General features: G+C 50.2%; 1 protein-coding gene across 4 annotated transcripts in view; it reads left to right on the plus strand.

The window, feature by feature from the left end:
• The window catches only part of HIPK2 (homeodomain interacting protein kinase 2), a 188,767-nt gene extending 184,931 nt beyond the window's left edge, over positions 1 to 3,836 (plus strand). For all 4 annotated transcript variants that reach the window (XM_032642286.1, XM_032642287.1, XM_032642289.1 and 1 more), the window contains exons 14-15: positions 1,350 to 1,483; positions 2,569 to 3,836. In XM_032642286.1, coding sequence (XP_032498177.1) covers positions 1,350 to 1,483; positions 2,569 to 3,030 — 596 coding nt within the window. In that variant the 3' untranslated portion in view covers positions 3,031 to 3,836. The remainder of the gene's footprint in view (positions 1 to 1,349; positions 1,484 to 2,568) is intronic.
• Positions 3,837 to 19,511: the final 15,675 nt, after the last annotated feature.

Below are 19,511 nucleotides of genomic sequence, written 5' to 3' on the forward strand. Positions count from 1 at the left end.
GGCCCCAAATCACGGTTGGATTTGGGGTCTCTGTTAGGGCGCTGCCCCCTTCCCAGTGAGGCAGCTCTCCCTTTACTTGAGGGGGACTGTGGCCTCGGGGGGCAGAAGGCTCCCCTTGACTTCATTGTGCCCCCCGGTCTCCTGTCCCCCGGTTTCTGGTTTGCCTTCACTTTTCAGCTTTCTCTCCTTCAACAATTGTCAGCATTCTCTCTTGCCGGCCCCAGCCTCACGCGGCTCCTCTTTGACCCTGATCTCATCACCCTGGGGCTCGTAACAGAATTGATCCAACCCAGTTACGTCAAGGGCCTGATCCTTATTACGTGTGCTTCATCCGTTCTTAGCATCCTTCACCCCCAAGAGCTGCCAGACTTGCCCATTTTACGCTCGCGACCCCAGGGTACCTGACTGATACCGTATTAGGCTTTTGTGTTTCCCAACGATGCTCGGCCCCAGGAAACCTTCTGAATTCTCTGCTGAACAGCACAAGAAACGGACCTGCCTCTGAGGTCCTGTGTATGTCTTGCCGGTTCTCCCTCAGCTACCAGGGTCTCCTCTTGAACTCCCCACTCTGGGCAGCTCCCTCAAACGTGAGTGGTTTTAGCGTCGGGGAGTCTGCGGAGGACAACGTAGGTTTTGGCGGATGTCCGGATTCCCTGTGCCAAAGGCTTCTTGGCAGTCACTGTGGATCACTTCCTCTTGATCTAGACAGAGCTTCAGCACAGAAACGTCTGACGTCAAGAGAGACACTGAGAGGCAGGCGAACGGTCGCACTTGATTCCGCACATCCTGTACCCGGGCGTACAGTCCTCTGCCTGTGCCCCCTGGAGACACGAGCCCCACCCTGCCAGGAGCTGGTGTTCACAGACCACTCAGCACCGAAACTGACGCGAATGGGTTCTTTGATATAAACCTCCTCGCCCTATTCATTTTATTCCGGCTGTTTCTCCCCCTGGGACATGTAGTGCATCTTTTGAGACTCGGTTTTCTGTACGCTGCTGCATCTGTCAGCGTGTCTCTGCATCTTGGCAGATGGCCCCCTGCTGCACCCCTGGCTGGGACACGAGGAGCTGCAGAGAGCTCTCCTTCTGTCTCTTAGACTCTCCTTATGCTTTTCGGTGTCACCAGATAGTAGTTCTAAAATCCAGCAGGGTTTGCTCCCAAGCCGCAGGCCAGGTGCCAGCCCAGAGTCGGCATCGTCACCGGGTCTGGGGGCGATGCTGCTGAATGGTGATCACCCAGTCTCGGGAAAGGGTTCTTGGAAGACCACTTGTTGTCCCCCAAGGAGTAGGGTCTTCCGGGCAGCTGAGGGCCTGTGACGGACCTGTGACCTTTTCCTCCTCCCAACACAGTCACCACCAGTCACCACTCGTCCTCCTACAAGTCCAAGTCCTCCAGCAACGTGACCTCCACCAGCGGTCTCTCTTCAGGGAGCTCATCTGGAGCCACTGCCTACCGGCAGCAGCGACCTCTCAATCTCAGCCAGGTAAGCCCGCCCGACAGCCCCTCGTCAGGGGCACCAGGGTGGACCCTTGCCCACCTCCCGGAGATTCAGCCCCTCCCGTGGCGGCAGGAGGCGCCCCGAGTGACCTCTGGTGTTCTCGTTCTGCTGTGGGTCACCTTGGGGGAGGCGAATCCCTGATTCACAGAGAGCCGGCCCAAAGCAAAATGACTCGTCTGATGCTCCGAAGTACTTAGTGACGTGGTGCCAGAGCTTAAAAATAGGCTGGCCCACGTCTTGCTATTTCGGCCCAGCAAAGGGTAAAACACTGTGTCTGGGTCCCATAGTCTGACCATGCTGGGCCTAGTGAGTCATTACAGTGAAGGAGGCCTCCCACAGGGACCTCAAGCCCAGGAAAAGAGCCGGAGGATTCGGAGAAGGTGGGTGACATTCAGGGGGAATGTAAACAAGACAGAGTCTCCACGGGCAGCGCTCAGCCTGTGTGTAGAGGGTCACTCAGGTCTGAGTTGCAAAGTGGACTGCGGGCCCTGTTTCCTTAGAAGCTCAGAGGTAAGATAAGGGGGAGTTTGTGTTGAGAAGCCCTTCATCGGAAGCGGTGCCCCTGGCTGTAAACCGAGGCCGCGTCCGTGTCATGACTTGGGTTCTCCAGGTGAGAGAGGGCTGCTTCCTGTGTACCTGTGACCTCAGACAGCGAAGTGTCTGAGAGCCTGCAGTTTAGGGAGCAAGACTTCACGGTGAGAGAGAAAGGGGCTCCTTTCGACACTTCACAGCTGCAGGATGCCCTTGGGGGACCTACTGGCTCCCTTTCCCTTTGCATCTGGCTCTGAGTGTCACCCAGCCCGGAGCATGGCTGGGCACGGCTTTCCTTCTCAGCCCAGGCTAATTGACATTTCGCGGGCGCGCGAGGGAGGCGTCTTCTGTTACGCCTGCCGCTCCTCTCCCTCCGCCTTCCCCGCGCCCCCGCCCCCTCCTCCCCACCTTGCTCTCCTCCGCACTCCCCGCCTCTCCCTCCTCTCCCCCGCCCCTCGCGGCCTCTCCCGTGTGGTGCGCATGCGTGCGCGTGTCCAGCCCTGATGACGCAGCCCTCTCCTGGTGCCTCTCCCCTCCAGGCTCAGCAGCACATCACCGCAGATCGCACGGGGAGCCACCGACGGCAGCAGGCCTACATCACCCCCACGATGGCCCAGGCACCATACTCCTTCCCACACAACAGCCCCAGCCACGGCACCGTGCACCCGCACCTGGCCGCCGCCGCCCACCTCCCCGCCCAGCCCCACCTCTACACCTACACGGCGCCCGCCGCCCTGGGCTCCACTGGCACCGTGGCCCACCTGGTGGCCTCCCAAGGCTCGGCGCGTCACACCGTGCAGCACGCCGCCTACCCAGCCAGCATCGTCCACCAGGTACCCGTGAGCATGGGACCCCGGGTCCTGCCTTCGCCCACCATCCACCCGAGTCAGTATCCAGCCCAGTTCGCCCACCAGACCTACATCAGCGCCTCTCCAGCCTCCACCGTCTACACTGGATACCCACTGAGCCCCGCCAAGGTCAACCAGTACCCTTACATATAAACACTGGAAGGGGAGGGGAGGGGAGGGAGGATGGCCAGAGGGTAGGAGGGAGAGGAGGAGGGACGAGGGGGGAGCTGGGCTTTTTATACTGAAGGTTCCGCACAGAAACAATGCAAACGGGGCAGGGGAGGGGAGCAGGGGGCAGGGACGGGACACAAATGAAACTTGAACTAGGAAGTAGGAGGACTGAGAGCGGAGAAGAGAACATTTTAAAAAGGAAGGGATTTAAGGAGGGGGGGATATCTATGCTTTTTATTTTAAAAAAGAAAAAGAAAAAAAAGAAAACGTCAGTAACAAAAAACCACAGCTCACGAACCCATTCTGCACCAGACTGGAAAGGAGAAGAAGAGAGCCACGGAAGATTCCAGAAATTGGGGGGGGGGGGGGGGGGGGCGCCCAGTGTTTGAAGAACTTTATGAATTTTTCAAAGATGATTTTCATATGGCGGCAAGTGGCATTTAAGAATTTGCTGTCAGGGACACCTGACACGAGTTTTAATCTGTTGGATTAAAAATCCAGTAGATTTTTAATGATTGAACGTAAGAATTAGGGATTTTTCCAGAACTCTAAAGGGTCAGCAACCGTCTAGAAATGTCAGGCCGTGGCCGGAGGAGGCTGGTATCTGGGGGCGGGTCCGGGGCTGGGGAAGCCCCGATCTGGCCCACTTGCTGGGAGCAAGGGGGGCAGCCGGGCTGAAGGAGGACCCCTGGGAGAGGAGGGCGCATTTTCTCTTTCTGAGCTCTCTGGATAAATCCCTAAGCAATGATATTCCTCAAATGTCATTAATGTTTTTTTTCTTTTCTGAAGATTTCTTTTCTCTTTGAGTGCATCCCTCGTCACGTAGCTTAGGGCCCGCGGCGTCGCCGACACCCTGGTAGATGTCGCAGTCTGCACCTGTCTGTGCTACTTTGTGTTCACCCCCAACGATACCAAGAGACTATTCCTCAATGTAATTGCACAAGAAGAGCGATCTCACCTAGGCACGTGACCCACGCCGTGGTCCAGGTGCACGCGCAGGTGCCCGCGGTGCCACGCTCCTGTCCCCGGCACCACCGCCGGCTCTCGCAGACTTGGTTTTACATCTTTCCCTCCTAGTGCCTTAGCGACCGGGGACGCGGTTGAGGGTTTACTTCCACGGTACTCCAAGAAGCCGGCTGAGGCGAGTCACATCATCTCAGCCCTTCTTCTGTGCTGTTGCAACATTTTACTCTGGTCTTTACTCTTTTTTTTTTTGTTTGTTTAATTTCTATTTTATTTTAATACCTGTTGTCTTTCCTGGACTGTTTGCTAGCAGAGGGGTGTCAGGCAGCTGGCAGGGGCTAGGTGAGCCCGTGGATCTGGAGAGAGATGTGCGAGATGGATGGTGGTGGGTGAATCTGATGATGGTGATGGCTTTGGATGACTTTTACTTTGGAGACAGAGCAAGAGAGACTCCCCACCCTGTACCCTCACCCAGTTCTGCCCCCAGGGTTGGGAGAGCAGGGGCTCTGCCATTCGTTGGGACCGCAGGTCCCATCTCTGTTTTAGGAATGTTGGCCTTGCCGGGCAGCCGCCTCCTTCCCGATGTAGAAGCATCAAAGGAGAGGAGCCGCCTTCAGCCTCCAGTCCTGGCACAGCCTTCCTGTTGCTGTCCGCGGGATGGAGAGGAGAGAGGAGGCCTGGTAGCGGGCCCAGCCCCGTGTTCTCAGACTCGCGCCCCTCCCCACCCCCCCCCCCCCCCCCCCCCCGCCCCGCTTCACTCTCGCAGCCCTGCCCCCTCTCCTCTGGTTCCACCAGCTGTGTTTTGCTCTCACCGTTTTGCCGCGTCCCTCCCCCTGTAGACGGCTTGCTGCTGAATCGTTCCTCGAGTTACCCAGGCCTACCCAAGGAACGCCTTCGTTTTTGGTTTTTGAGGAGTCTGGTGGGCAGAGGCTGGAGGGACATTTATGAGGGTAACCATGTAGACCTGTACTGCACTTTGGAAAACACTCCCATGGGCAGTTCAGTTTCCAAGGAAATTTGCCCTTTGCCCTCTTTGCACCTTTGATACATTCTGAAATTTTTCTCAGGCTTTGAACACTGGTGGGGGTGAGGGCAGAGGGGTCACTCTGTCCATAGCAAATTATTCTTAAAATACGTGAATGTTGGGAAACGCTATCTGGTCATCAGTGGGACTTGAAAGGGTGGTCCTAATTGTTTGATTCTTGATGCCGAGTCCTTAACTGACCCCAAAGCCAAGTTTCCAGGGTGCAGAGAGATGGCTCTCAGTTTCGGACAGAAGTCCGTCCTCACCCTCCCTCACTTTCTGTCCTCGTTCTGTGGTCTCCCTTTACGATCGATCTACTGTGAAAGGTGTTTTTATCGTGATATCTGACCTAATTCAGTAACGAAGCCAAGCCCTTACCTTAGCTCTTAGCTGTGAAATGTGAAATAACTCTGGAAATTTCCCCTCTCCAAGCATAAATTCTACTTATCCTACAAAGAAATCGGTCCCCAGGTTGGAACCAGCCTAGTCCCAGCCTTAGGCCGGAAGGAAGGAAGGATACCATGTCCCACTCGAGGCAGGGCAGGCTCGGGCAGAGCCCCAGGTACCCAGCGGGCCCGCCGGGGAGCCATTGGCAACAGGACAAGATTCTGTCCTCGTGGTGCCACGATCAGTACGTCTTTATCCGGACATGGGGAAGTGCCGTCGTTCTGAGACAACAGAAACATGGCCCGTCCAGAGAGAGTGAGGGGAGGAAAGCCTTTGGAGGACATGTGAGCTCCCAGAGCCGCGCCAGCCTGGAGAACCATCTCTGTTCTGGACTCTTGGCATCCGGAGGGCAGCAGTGCCCCGTCCCATCTTCCCGCGCCCAGTTACAGAAGTCTTGGCGGCAAATGAGCCAGCATTTTTGCCTTATTGGGTAGCATCCTGGACCCCCTTGTACAGTTCACTTCCAGCCCTTTCTAGATCTGATCTTTTATAGGAAAAGACAACATAGCCTTCCATTTTAAAGAAAATTATTTTGTCTACTTAAGTTGGAAGTTGCTCTTTCACCTGACATTTTCTTTCCTTTTCTTCCAGATCAGGAATGAAAGTTTCGTGCTGCTCATAAAGATATTATTGTTCTAGTTATTTTGGTTGTTACCATTGTAATTATTATCATAATCATCATTTTGATATTTTAGTTGGGGTTTTAAAATGCACATTTATTCCAAGTATCTTTGTGTTTTCTCTTTAATATTTAAATTTATTTTATTATATCTGTGAGTATCTGAGTAAACAGGAGGGACATGCAGATGTCTAGTTTTGTCAGACCAAAAAACAAAAACAAGGAAAGGAAAGATCCAGGAATTAGGAAAATGTCAAGAAAGATCCACCACGGAACAAAAGTTTGAAGAATCAAAGCCTTTATCTCTATACAGGTCAAATTGGGCTCTGGACAACATGGTCCATGGTCACCATCAATACTGTATTTTTCTAGATTCTCAGTGGCCTGAGAGGAGATCTGAGGAGGCATCTCATGGGCTGAACCCTTAGCCGTGGTCCTCTCCCATGTTCCCTGCACTTCTGAAACCTGCTAAATAGATCCCGGGCATGCCTCGCGTCTGATACTGACCTGTCAAGCAAAAAAAAAAAAAAAAAAAATTCCCCTCTGCCCAGAGCTGACTCAGCCCCTTTCCCAAATGTCCCCCCCTTTTTCCATCAACACACCAGGAGTATGGCTTACATCCTTCAGTGCAGAGATAACTGACCCCTCCTAGAAGCCACAGGAGGTAAACAAGCTGATGGAAGGTGCTAGGCAGGTGGTACCTTCCCCTGGGAAACATCAGCCTCCCTTCCTCTCACCACACTGCCCACTTCTTCAGTGCCCCCCAAACCCCGGTACATGTTCTCAGCACACAATTGTAGGGACAAACTATGGAGCCCAAAAAAAGGTGGAGGGTTAATAGGAGGCCAGAGGAACACAGACGAAAGTCCAGCAGCTCCTTGGACATTGCAGGCTGCTGCCCCCCTGAAATAGTTGGCCGACGGAGGGGCACAGTGGGGCCTCGAGCCAGGCCCACGGGGCTCCGACTGTGCCCCTTAGGGCATGGTGCTGTGTGCCATGGGCTTTTTAAATCAGCTTGAGGTGCCTACACGCTACCCACCAAACCCAGAAACTGCCGGGCCCCGGGTGGGTAGAGGAAGGTCTGGAATGGCTGGCTTCACTGAAGCTAATGAAGGGAGATGCCAGGCCATGCCCAGCCCAGAGCCGCTCAGCAAACATTAGCGCCCTCCCCAAGTCGCTATCTGCCTTCCTCTTCCAGCCGAGCACAGAGCTGTGGTTCCGAAGCCCCGGGAGAAGACCCCAGTGGGAGAGGCCAGCCCCTGCGTGGGCTTCCTTAGCATCTGCCCCAGCTCCCATCCTGCCCTCCAACTCCGAGTCGCCCTGGCAAATAGGATGAATAAAAGGCTGCCCGTCCCTAAGACCCAGCTCTCACGTAGAGGAATGCAGACCTAGTCCTTATTTAGATCACAAACAACTTAGAACATCATCTGCTCTGGAATTGACTCCATCTCTCTTTACTGAGGAAACGTGGTTAAGGCTAAAAGGGAAGGTTGAAAAGGACCGGGCAAGGTGAACCTCATAACTGGAGCCTTAGGAACCGCAGGTCGATTTGCTTCTTCTCGGTGGGGTCTCGCAGACCCCCCTGGGTATTTGCACCCGTATCTCTGCGCTTAGTGCCTCTTCCGTGATGTTTTGGCCGTTTCCAAGGAGAGGGGTGAGCAGGCCGATGGGTGTGAGAGTCTGAGGCTTGGTGCCAGTTAATACTGTGAAGTGGAACATGTGGTTGATGGAGTGCAGAGGGAAGAGAAGGGTTGGGGTAAACCAGCGGTTGTCTCCTGGACTGTATTTGCATTCCGGCCTTACTGGCGGTGGGTGGCTGGCGGGCTGTGGGAGCCAGCTGGCCTTGTCCTCTTCACCCTGGAAGACTCAACCCGCCCAAACACCAGATTGTGGGATGTAAGGAAGGGAAGGTGAGATCAGCCCAGCTGCTAACGGGCGGATTTCCCTTGACCAGACCTTTGGTGTTGCAAACACTCATTTTGGAACAAGCTTGCGGTGGAGGATTTGGGTTGTGTGAGTGCGTGTGAGTGAGTGAGTGGAGCAGACTTTCTTGGAAACTGGAGGAAGGAGATGAGGAGGCTTACGGAGCTATCGCTAATGGGCTGTGGTTGATGAAACGCAGTGCGCCGACGGGCTCGCCCCAGCTTTCCTCCCGGGTTCTCTGGCGCTGGGGCGGGGTAGGATGTGGGGCTCTCGCTGGCCTGTTCAGCAGCTGCTGGGACAGAAAACAGACAGAAGAGGAAAGCGAGGTGCCCCCAAGCAGCAGGGAGGGCGCGGCAGAGAGGCCGGGGCTCCTTCCGCAGGTCGCGGGCCTCACCGGATGCCGCTCAATGCCAGCCCAAGCAATTCTGCCAAGAAATATGCCAGCCAGGGCCATGCATGCTTCCCTCCCTTTTCTTCTCTGTCTTTTCCTTCTGGTGTGTCTTACAGATTTCAGATGGGGAAGCCTCAGAGTTGAGCAGGCCCGAGCTGTCCTAACCAAATTGGAAAGGAAAGTGAAAGTCTTCCTTTCTTTAGCCAAAGAACCCTTGTCAAAGACACCCCAGATATGGACAGAGTGGCGTTCCTCTCCCGGCAATAATGACTTTGTCAGAGATGCGATCCCATTTGTCTCTGTCTTTCGTCTCTATCCTCACTTGGAATTTTTTTTTTGCTTTTATTTTAAAACTGTGCTCATCTTGTAAGAGGAGTGGAGGTTCGTAACCCTAAATGCTGCTGCTGTTGGGAAACTGGAGGCACCGCACAGATCTGTGGGCTTAACTAACTTCACGTTACCTCGGGCATCAGCCAGAGCAGACCTTCTGCCAGGAGGTGCGGCCGCATCAGGGTCCGGTGCACGCTGGGGCCAGACTCGGGGTGTCAGTGCTTTGCTGCCTTAGGACGCTCACTTCTGATCTCCACAGACTGGACTCAGTGGAGAAGTGGAGACGGTGAAATGACATTTAAACGCAGTAGAAACCTTTTGGAGGCTTTCGGCACCCTCGCTCACTAGAGCGACCCAACCTAGGGAAGGCTGCTCACATCCTTCCTGCAGCTTCCAGAAGCCCAGGAGAGCCAGCTTCAAGCCAGTTCTTCCCTTGAGACCCAGTGAGAATTTACAGAGAAGCGACCCTCCTGTGGGGTAGCTTGCTCTGGGTACCTCTACCAGCAGGGAGCTTCCTGATGCCCCAGCTTGACTCCTGCAAGCCTTCGAGAGCCCCTAATCACAGGCCCTTGCATTAGAATGCTACGTTGACTGTCTCTTCTTGGTAAAACTTGTCACATCCCTCCAGTGAATAAGAGCCGCCATTTGCTGAGTGCTTTCAGTACTCCAGGCTCGTGCCAAGCCCTGTGTGAGCTCGTGGCGCCCTCAGATCCATGCCATTTACAACACCCCCTCCCCCATTTACAGAGGAAGGAGTTGATGAGACAGCTGACCCTCTAAGAAAGCAGCATGTGTTAAAGGAAAGAAAATACCATGGTGGCCCCAAATCCCCAAGTTTCTAGTGAAGTTTTTTTGTTAATCAGACCTTTACTAAAATATGAATTGTTTCACTTCTTAAATTAGCATCAGTAAGTGGCCTCGTGTTTCTGATGAACCATCTAATGATGTTCCCATTGACTGTGTGCCAAACACTGTTCTGACAGTCGCTCACGTTTATCCCGTGTCCTTCCGTCTTTACAACGACCCCATGAAATCTGCAGTACTGGTCCCTTTACAGATGAGGTAGCTGGCTTGGTGAGCTGGTAACCAGCCTAGGATCACACAGCTAGTAGGGGAGCCTAGCCTTGAATCTGGGCCTGCCCAGCTCCAGAACCAAGCTCGCAGACACCAGCCTCGGCTGTCTTCTAGGTGTGTGAGCGAAGAAAGGTCTCGAAGGAACGTTGCCCCGTGCCACCCCTGCCCCATGCGTGGAACTCAGCAGAAGGTCTGTGTGTAGAGAGAGTCCTGAACTGGATCCAAACAGCAGGGGCAGAATTAGTTTGACTTTTAGAGAAAATCTTAGGGGAGTTTCTTGATTCATAGTAGAGTTCATTTTCTATTCCTTTCCAGTGTAGCAATTAGCTTTAGTCGTGCTGCTACAACAAACTCTTATAAGAGTGAAGGAAAAAAAAGTGTTCTTTTCTTTAAAAAAGAAAATAATTTTTTTTCTTGCTTATAGTTAATTCTAGAAAGGCAATACTAAAGGTATATATTTTTTTCAAAATGCTATTTTTTACTGCACTGATAAATATGACAACTCTGGTCTCTGTAATCGATCCACTCTTCAGCTCTGGGTAGAACCAGATGCGGGATTCACACCAAATTTGTAAATACCGTATGTGGGTCTGGTGTCCAGGAACTGTTTTCTTTGTGCTTTAAAAAAAAAAAAAAAAAAAAAAAAAGAAGAAGAAGAAGAAGGAGAAAGACAAGATGACTTTCAGAAAGAGGAACAAAGTTTTCTTTCGAGATAGTCTTCTCAAAGAAATGGAAAGCAACAGTTGTGTAAAATGAGAAAAGCTAGCCAACTTTCAGGAGATAAGGAAGGAGAGTCTCTTGCCGAGGCATGAGATTAATAGTAACACAGAAGATTTTTACTTTGCTTGAAAGGTGGCGAGAATTTAGAAATGCTTTAGGACTAGATTTTTAATTTTTTAGAAAACTACCACCATTTGTTATGAAACATCTCCTCAGTTGTTTGGGGTGGGGTTTTCGTTTCTTTTTTTACTTTAAAAACTACTTTATTGACTGGCTCCAGGCATGTTTGCCTAAATTCTTAGGTAGTTTACACAAGTTCTAGAATCTTCTAGAACTTAAATTCCATTGGAAGCAAACCCAGCTGATCAGAATTTGAGATCCTGGTTGGTTTCATTCAATAGGTATTCTGGAATTCTGACAGAACACCTAAAGATTTTTTTAAAGAAGGTTTTAGATACATTATCTTACACAAACTGTGACCTGATGGCAATAATTACCTCAAATGTGGGCATTCATCCTGGTTATAGCCTTTTTTGAAATCATGTAGCCAGCTTGATCTTGGGATTTAAAAGACTATGAACTCTGTGTGGGCTGAAAATAACGATTAATGCACACCCTGGTCATTGTTGCTTAAGTGAACTCTGAAAATAGGTAATCTTTACAACAAAAATGGAACCAAGGAAGAGATTATTCCTTGTGTTTTGTAATCAAATGTGATTTTCAAATGCACATGTTAAGTATATATGTTTTTAGCTACTGTAAAATGCTGTTAGGCTTCTAAGATATCAAGAGAGTCACATTTTAAAACGCGTGAACTAAATAATTGACTGTGGATACTTAAGCATATTTCTGGCTACGTTTTATAGTTAAAGTGTTTTATAGTTTACATGTAAACTGGTACTTTTTAAAGAAAATTTCTGTTTATAACTGACATCTTCAAACCCCAGCAATTTCGCCTCTTTAGTTGGAGGCCACGTTCCCCCAAGGCACCCCAAGGCAGGTGTGTTCTACCCGTACTGTTGTGTAGCCTTCCATATTACTGGTTTCCATGGGAACGTGAGAGAATATGAAAGGATTTCCAGGTCGAGCAGGGAAGGGGTGAGTCCACAGCCTGGGCCAGATGCGAAGATCTCGTGCCACGTTGTATCCACACTGGTCGTCAAGGCCTTCTCTTTGACATCTTGGAAGAGGCAGAGAGAACAGATACCTGGTTTGTTGATTCTGTCTTGATTTGAATGTTTAATTTATTCATCGGTCCACTGACTTCCAGTCACCGGGCAGTAGAAGACACTGGGATTCAGGTGGCCCCGAAGGTACAGCTGCTATTTCTGGGCCCCCAGCAATATTCTGATTGGCGTTTTGCAGGGAAGAGTCATACACCCCTGTGCCCATATTTATTGGTTGGGTTTTCCATCTATCTGCTGTCATTTATTCCTTTTCTCCTTTAAAACAAAATAAGTGTAAAAGGTTGTGTTTCCTTTTCACTCTTTGTCAAACTTCGTTTTAAAGCCTAGGTCATTAGGAGGTGGGATCTAGATTTTTTGCTAGAGATTGTAAGTGCTGCTGAGTGGGGGAGGAGGGGACTGGGGACTGAGGGGCAATGGGGGTGGGGGGAGGAGCAGTGAGATCCATCCAAGTAGAGGTCATAATTGAGAGGGCCCATCACCATGATGCAGGAGCCAGTTTCCCTAAGAGTTTTGGTTCATTTCTTCTTTTCTCTTGTGCCACAACCTTGGTGCAGAGGACCTGCTGTGATCTGAAGGGCATTCCTTTAGCAGATAACACCTTGAAAACTGCAGAACACCTGGGACCAGGGAACGAACTGGTGGTTGTTTTTAATGCATTTGCTTTTTCGCTGTGAACTCTGTTGACAGTATGCTCTTATCACAGTTTTTGGTTGGAAATGTCATTGTAAAATATTTTTCATCTTGCCCCTCCTAATTATCCTCTGCTTTCCTCTGTTTGGTTTTTTCCCTTTGATTTGATTAACCAAATGAATTTTATGTCATGGTCTTTGGGGCTTAATCATATTTTTTAAAAATAAAGGTATAGAAATTGGCTTTTTTTTTTTTTAAGTAAATACGCTGTATCTGAAAAAGGACTCTGCCCTCGCTCTCTGGTTGCCTTTCAGCCAGCCTCCACACGAACCTCCTGGCACTCCCTCCCCCCTTCTTGTGTTGGGTCACTGCCCCCGTGGCCACCTTGGCCTCTGCCCTGCTGTCACCACAGCCCCGTGCCCAGGCACCCAGGACTCCCAGGAAGCTCTCAAGAGCCAGGAAGAAGGACCCACTTAGACTTGTGAGTGGTGGTCTTGCCTCCCTGTTAGATACTCGCCTGCTTGGTTGAAGGGGCAATGGATTTACTATTATTGTTGTTATTGTTTATTATTATTATTAATTATTATTTTAATAGTTTGGCTCAGGAAGAACTTGGGAGATGGAAAGTGACTTGACCACGCCCATCCTTCGTAGCTTTCTGTGACTTATGGATGGAACCTAAAGTGTCCCCACCTCACCCCACCCTCCTCCCTTCCTGCAGATATTCCTGTTCGCCGTCACCGCGGCGCATGGTTTCTCCCCACCGTCTCACTCCCCCGTCACCTTTCACCCTTTCACTGTTGTGTTACTGCTCATTTAAAGCTTTCTTCTGTGGCTTTCCCAGGGCACAATCATTTCTGGCCCCCAAAGCATCTCCTCAGCCTCTTTCTGTGCGTTTTTTTTTTTTTTCAACCAAATGAAGTAGACCAGGAAGTCATACTTTGGGGCAGCAGAGTTTCCAGTCTAGTAGAATCACTGTATAGATGTAGATGCTGATATATATGTTTGTGTATATATATATCAAACCAAATTTCTGATAGGAAAAGTATAGCTTTATGGATGAAGCGGGGAGAGGAGCTTTTAGAAGTCGGAGTCAGCGTTGGGTGGTGGATGGGGGGAGCCCGGGGCGGCCCAGGCTGCACCTTCGCACGTGGCCTGAGGCCGGGCGCCGGGCCCCGGCCACCACCCTGCCAGAGTGGAGGCAGGTGGCCCCAAAGGGGAGCCGCTGCTCTCTCTGGGTCCCTAGCGACAAGGGCATAGATGAGTGAGGGGGGCAGCACATCAGAATGACCGGAATTTTCCATCCTGTTTTGCTTTGACCACATGTATTGAGCTGCAGCCTCTGATATTATATCACGTTTCCAAAAATGGTATCCATTAGGATGGAAAGAGAACGAATCTGTAGAAATGTTTACCTTTCAACTGCCCACAAATTCAGGACACCCTGGATAGAAAGCCGCACTCCCCAGAACGAGAGCAGGGAAGAGGAGGCCCGGTGAGGCTCGGTCACCGGTCCCAGGAACGTGGTTCCTCCCCAGGGCCATCTCGCCCAGATCTTTCTCTACCAGGTCATCTCAGCTCAATTACCCTATGGAAGCCCTGGCCTGTTGTGTTCCTTCACTGTACGGTTTCTGTAATAAAAAGTGTTAATCCATGTTAATCTTTGTGAAAATTATTGCGTGCAACAGTATTTTCTCGTGTACCTCTTTTTCCTATGTGAATTGTCCCTCTTTTCTTTTTTTATTTATAAATGTCTACTTTTTTAAAAAGACAAACCAATGTGTTGTAGGCCTATATGTAACCTATCCCTTAGTCTCATATTATAGGTATAAGAATGGATATTTTACTTGGCTTTAGAATGTTTTACAAGAAAAATAATTCTTAACTGATCAAGTCCTTGCTACTAAAATGCTTGTGTTTTTCATCATGACGTCGTGTGCTTCTAAATTAATGATCATTTTCGTTGTAGAAAAATGGAGTGAATTTATATTAGTCTTGGAAACTAATAATAGCATTGTAAATTTATGAGATGATTTTAACAGAAAAAAATTATAGAAGAATATAGTTATTTTAATTGTAATATTACTAACTGTAGGGTGAGAAAGGGGGGTCCCGTTGTGGTGAACTATGTTATAGCTTGTTACTTACAGTTTCTTTTTGATCATTTTTTCGGTCTCTGAGGTGAAACGAGTTATTAATTAAAATTTGTAAACTCACATATGCATATTGTATATGTGTAGAAATGTAATCACACTTTGTCTTGGAATTACATTAAACTCTTTGGAATCACTGTTCACTCAGCCTGGCATGCTTGTTTATTCTAGAACCAGACCAGTTCTGAGGCTACAGAGGTTATCGTTACCAGCCACATCTTTTGTAAGTTATTTAGCCCTCCGGAAAGTATTCAATACCTCTGAACATGTTCACAACCCACCACTGCATTTAAAATTTGCCACTATGTGTGGCGGTAGAGGGCGGGCTTTGAGGTCGTTTCACTACCTGCTCCCGGGCAGCTGGGCGGGGGGCGGGGAGCATGCTGCCACTAGCTCTCCCGAGCCGTTCCAACCCCCACGGCTCCCCAGCTCCATCCGTGAGGCCTAAGGCGTTGCTGTCACCTGTCATCCGAAGAGCTTCCCAAGTTCATCCCGGATCTGGGCGCGGAGCCGCCATCCTCTCACGGGCCTTGCCCTCTCAGGAGACTTCAGTGCCAGGCAGCCTCTGGCTCGCCGGCCTCACCACCAGGTCCTCCCCGGAACGGCCCACCGGAGCTCCACCACGGTGAGTCACCATCCCCTCTGACGGCCTTCTCACCCTTCCAACAGTTTTTGGGGTTTTTTTTTTTTTCGGTACGCGGGCCTCTCACTGTTGCGGCCTCTCCCGTTGCGGAGCACAGGCTCCAGACGCGCAGGCTCAGCGGCCGCGGCTCACAGGCCCAGCCGCCCCGCGGCATGTGGGATCCTCCCGGACCGGGGCACGAACCCGCGTCCCCTGCATCGGCAGACGGGCTCTCAACCACTGCGCCACCAGGGAAGCCCCCTTATTTATAATTTCCCTTCTCTAGCTACATCATTTAAGTGGAATCGTACAATATTTGCCCTTTTATGTATGGCTTATTTTACTCAACTGTGTTTTCAAGGTTCATCTATTTATCTTATAGCATATATCAGAATGTTATTCCTTTTTAAGTCTGACAACATTCCATTGTACGTGTACACATTCTGTTTATCCATTCATCTGTTGATGGATGAGTGAGTGGTTTCCACCTTTTGGCTTCTGTGAATCATGCTGCTTGAGCACTGGTGTGTAAGTATCTGTGCCCCAGCTTTCAATTCTTTAAGACATAACACCTGCAAGTGGAATTGCTGGATTGTATGGTAATTCTTAACTTTTTGAGGAACTGCCACACTTTTCCACAGCGGCTGCACCATTTTAACACTCCCAGCAACTCCAATATCCTCACCCAGCCCTCTTATCCTGGCTTCCATGGCCAGTGTTCTCGGGCCTGAGGACTGCCAGGCTCCTGGGCCTGCCTTTTCTGTGCCTCCTGGTTTCACAAGGTCCCCAACCAGCCTAAACTCCACCCATCTTCTCAGCCATACCCTCAGCTCCCTGCTACCCACCTCAGCCATCTACAGCTCTGCTTCTCCACCCAGACTCCCAGAACTGCGGGAACCTCGGGCCAGCGTCTGTGCTCATCTGCTCCATCTGTGGCTACTTGGAAACCCACCACTCTCTCCACCCCCAACCCTTACCCTCCAGAGTAACCCAGAGAAATCCAGGCCACCGCAGGGCTCCCTCAACCCCTCCCCTTCCCACAAACCTGTACCTCACACCTCTTTCTCCCTTCAGCCTCAGAGGAGTAAGGCCCTGCGCCCACCCCATCCCTTCCTGTATCCAGAGCTTTCTGTCAAGCATCCGCCCCCTACCTGGGATCCTCCTGCTTTTCTCACACCTGTGCCCTTCAAGAACCAGCCTGAGTCATTTTTCTGGGAGGCTTATCCTCAGGCTCCTGATGAGGTGGGTGTCCCTTGCCCAGGTTCCCAACCCCTTGTGCATAATTCTCATTATGCCATACTGTCAACCTTTCTTTCTTGATTTTCATTCCCCATGGAACCACAGAATCCTTGCAGGTAAGGATTTGTCTTTCATCTCTATTTCTAGGGCATCTGTTACCCTGCCGGGCAGAGTAGGAAGTCAAGAAATATTTGGATAAATAAACTACTCAGCCCATGTTATTGTCCAGTCAACTCACCTTCCCACCCTCCAAATTCCGTGTCTCCCAGCATTCAGGTAATACTAATAAACCCTAAGTGCAGCCAAGGTCAAATGCAACTCAACCAAAATTCAAGTTCCATAAAAATCCATGCAAAAGATTTTGACAGAATTCGGAATGCTTCCAACATACTTTTTTTTTTTTTAAGTTAGAAATGCACTGCCAGGGATCCCAGTCCATGGAAATGGAGGGAGAAGCAGACCCTATGTTCCAAGTGAGATAAGAGCGTGTCAACAGGGGAATGCAGGGCAGCTGTGTCTAAGGATCTAACCACCAGCGTCTCCAGCAAGTTATATGAATCTAAAGTGAAAAGACAAACGTATTGCGCTCAATATGTTCCTCCAAGCACATTCAGTACTGGGGAAATTAAAAAAACAGATTCTTTCCTTGAACTGATAATGAACAGGAAGCAGAGTTCTAGATGCCCATAACAAGCGCTATTTCCCAGCAGAGCCAAGGAGCCCGGGGAGGAGGGCCAAGCCACAGATAGATGGTGCTCTCACCCGGCAGCCAGCTCGGGACTCTGCCCACTGGGGCTTTGGCTTTGGGGGTAGGTGCTCCCACGTCACCAAGCTCCCCTTGCTTTGGGGGCACGTTGTTGTGTAGTGGATGTCGTGCCCAATAGACGGTTCCAAACAGCCAGGTGTACTACATTTTTTTGTGAGAGTCTGACTGACATGTTTTCTAACTCTTCCCTGGAATAGCTAAGCTTAAGCGAATATCAATAAGTATAAAAGCAGAGAATACACTAAGAGCAAAGGGTAAATGTAACACTCGCGGGGTGGGTGTCCTCATGACCTCTTCACTGAGCGCGGTCCCTCCCTTCTGCCAGTACTCAGCTTTAACGAAGGAGCCTCGGACCCTCCCCCCTCCCACCTGGCACGCTTTAGGTCCAACTTGGTCCATGCAAACGGCCTCCAATAGATCTTCCTTAGAAGATCTATGTTCCTTACACTGCCTGGCACTGCTTGAGGGTGGGAAAAAACCCACTGTTCAGCAACAACCCTAATCCTCACTCTATAGGGAAGAAACAGCCAGGAGCGAGACAGTCCTCCAGTTCTGTGAGACTGAAACGGTGCGTGATGAGTCACATCCACTCCACCTGCCTTCACTAATCACGATCGCTTTAACGCTTGCCTGTCCTCCAAGCCGCATGCAGCCCGAACAGCAAGAGCTTTGCCCGAGTTGTTTTCCAGGAACTTGGAGCTGCAGCTGCCTCTAGTTCAGCTTAGCCAGTTAAAACTGGATAGGACCGGCGATCCTCCAGCTGGTCACCTGCAGAGACCCGTAGCTTACTTACGCCTGCGCAGAACCATGATTCCCGCACCTTTTTCCCATAACCTTTCCCTGTGCGCCCACGCTTCACACCACCCTGCTTCTTTATTCGTCATCCCGTGAATACGCCAAGCCCCTCGCCTTTGGGGAGGCAGGTTTGAGATCTGAGATTTTTCTCCCATATTCTCTGCTCGGCTGCCTTGCGAAGAACTCTTTGCTGTGAACTTCGGCGTCTCAGCGTTTTGGCTGGCTGTGCGACAGCAGGACAAGGCTGGTTTGGTAAGGAGGCCATCTAATGCCCATTCTTTTTTTTGTTTTTAAAGCAGCTTGGGTACACTTTATTTTTTATTTTTGTGGCTGCGTTGGTCTTCGTTGCTGCACGTGGGCTTTCTCTAGTTGTGGCGAGCGGGGTGGGCGGGGCGGGGCTACTCTTTGTTGTGGTGCGTGGGCTTCTCCCTGCGGTGGCTTCTTGTTGTGGAGCACGGCCTCTAGGCGTCCGGGCCTCAGTAGTTGTGGCGTGTGGGCTCAGTAGTCGTGGCACGTGGGCTTAGTAGTTGTGTCTCGCGGGCTCTAGAGCACAGGCTCTGTAGTTGTGGTGCACGGGCTTAGTTGCTCCACAGCGCGTGAGATCTTCCCAGACCAGGGATCAAACCGGTGTCTTCTGCATTGGCAGGCAGATTCTTATCCACTGCGTCACCAGGGAAGTCCTAATTCCCATTCTTAAGTGCTTTCTTTACACGCGCTGATCTATAGATGTGGTCTCTTCTACTGAGACACTTTGCATTTGACAGCACTTGTAAAACAACACTGGAGGGCAGATACCCTGTCAATAAACCACTTGATATCTGCTTCTATGTCTCTTTGTGTTCTGTTTCGATGTCTTCTTATGGCTTATTGCCATGGCTCTCAGACTCTTTATCTGCTGAAGACTAAGCCCGTGGACCAGGCTGCTTATAAGTGAACAAATTACCCATTAATAAAAGCCAGAACGAGAAGGAAAAAGTGGATGCTTGGAGGAAACCCTTGTAAGGGGGAAGAGATTGCCACAGGTCTTAAGATTGCACAGGCCAGTGAGTCAGTAGGAGAGAAAGCATTATCCATAGCAGAGCGATTCAGAGCATGACTCTGGAGTCAGCCATATTGGGGTTCAGTTCAAGGCTCTGTTGTTTATGACTGTAAAAGCTGGGAGATCACTTAACCTCTCAAGCCTCAGTTTTCTTATCTGTAAAATGGGGATAATGCCACATGTGGCAAGGACTGGGTGGATATTCCCCATAGCCATTTCCTGTTCTTGCTGAGTACAGGGCTAGATTATATTTCCTAGCTTTCTTTGCAGTTAAATATAACCAGACCTGACCCCTAAAACAAAACTCACATACTTTGATCCACACTCTGTCCCCTAAATTTCTGCCCACATGTGGAAGAGCTGATGAAGGACTCTGATGAAGAAGCCCAGATCACTGATGATTTAATGGCCTCCTAATAAAACCACTTTGGACAAAACCACAAAAAGTAAGAAAGAAATCTTTTTATTATATTTAAGCCACTGAAATTTTAGGATTTCTTATACAGCAATTAACCTACCCTGACTAATATAGACATTAGTT

The sequence above is a fragment of the Phocoena sinus genome, chromosome 9 (assembly GCF_008692025.1).
Source record: "Phocoena sinus isolate mPhoSin1 chromosome 9, mPhoSin1.pri, whole genome shotgun sequence".
NCBI lineage: Eukaryota > Metazoa > Chordata > Mammalia > Artiodactyla > Phocoenidae > Phocoena > Phocoena sinus.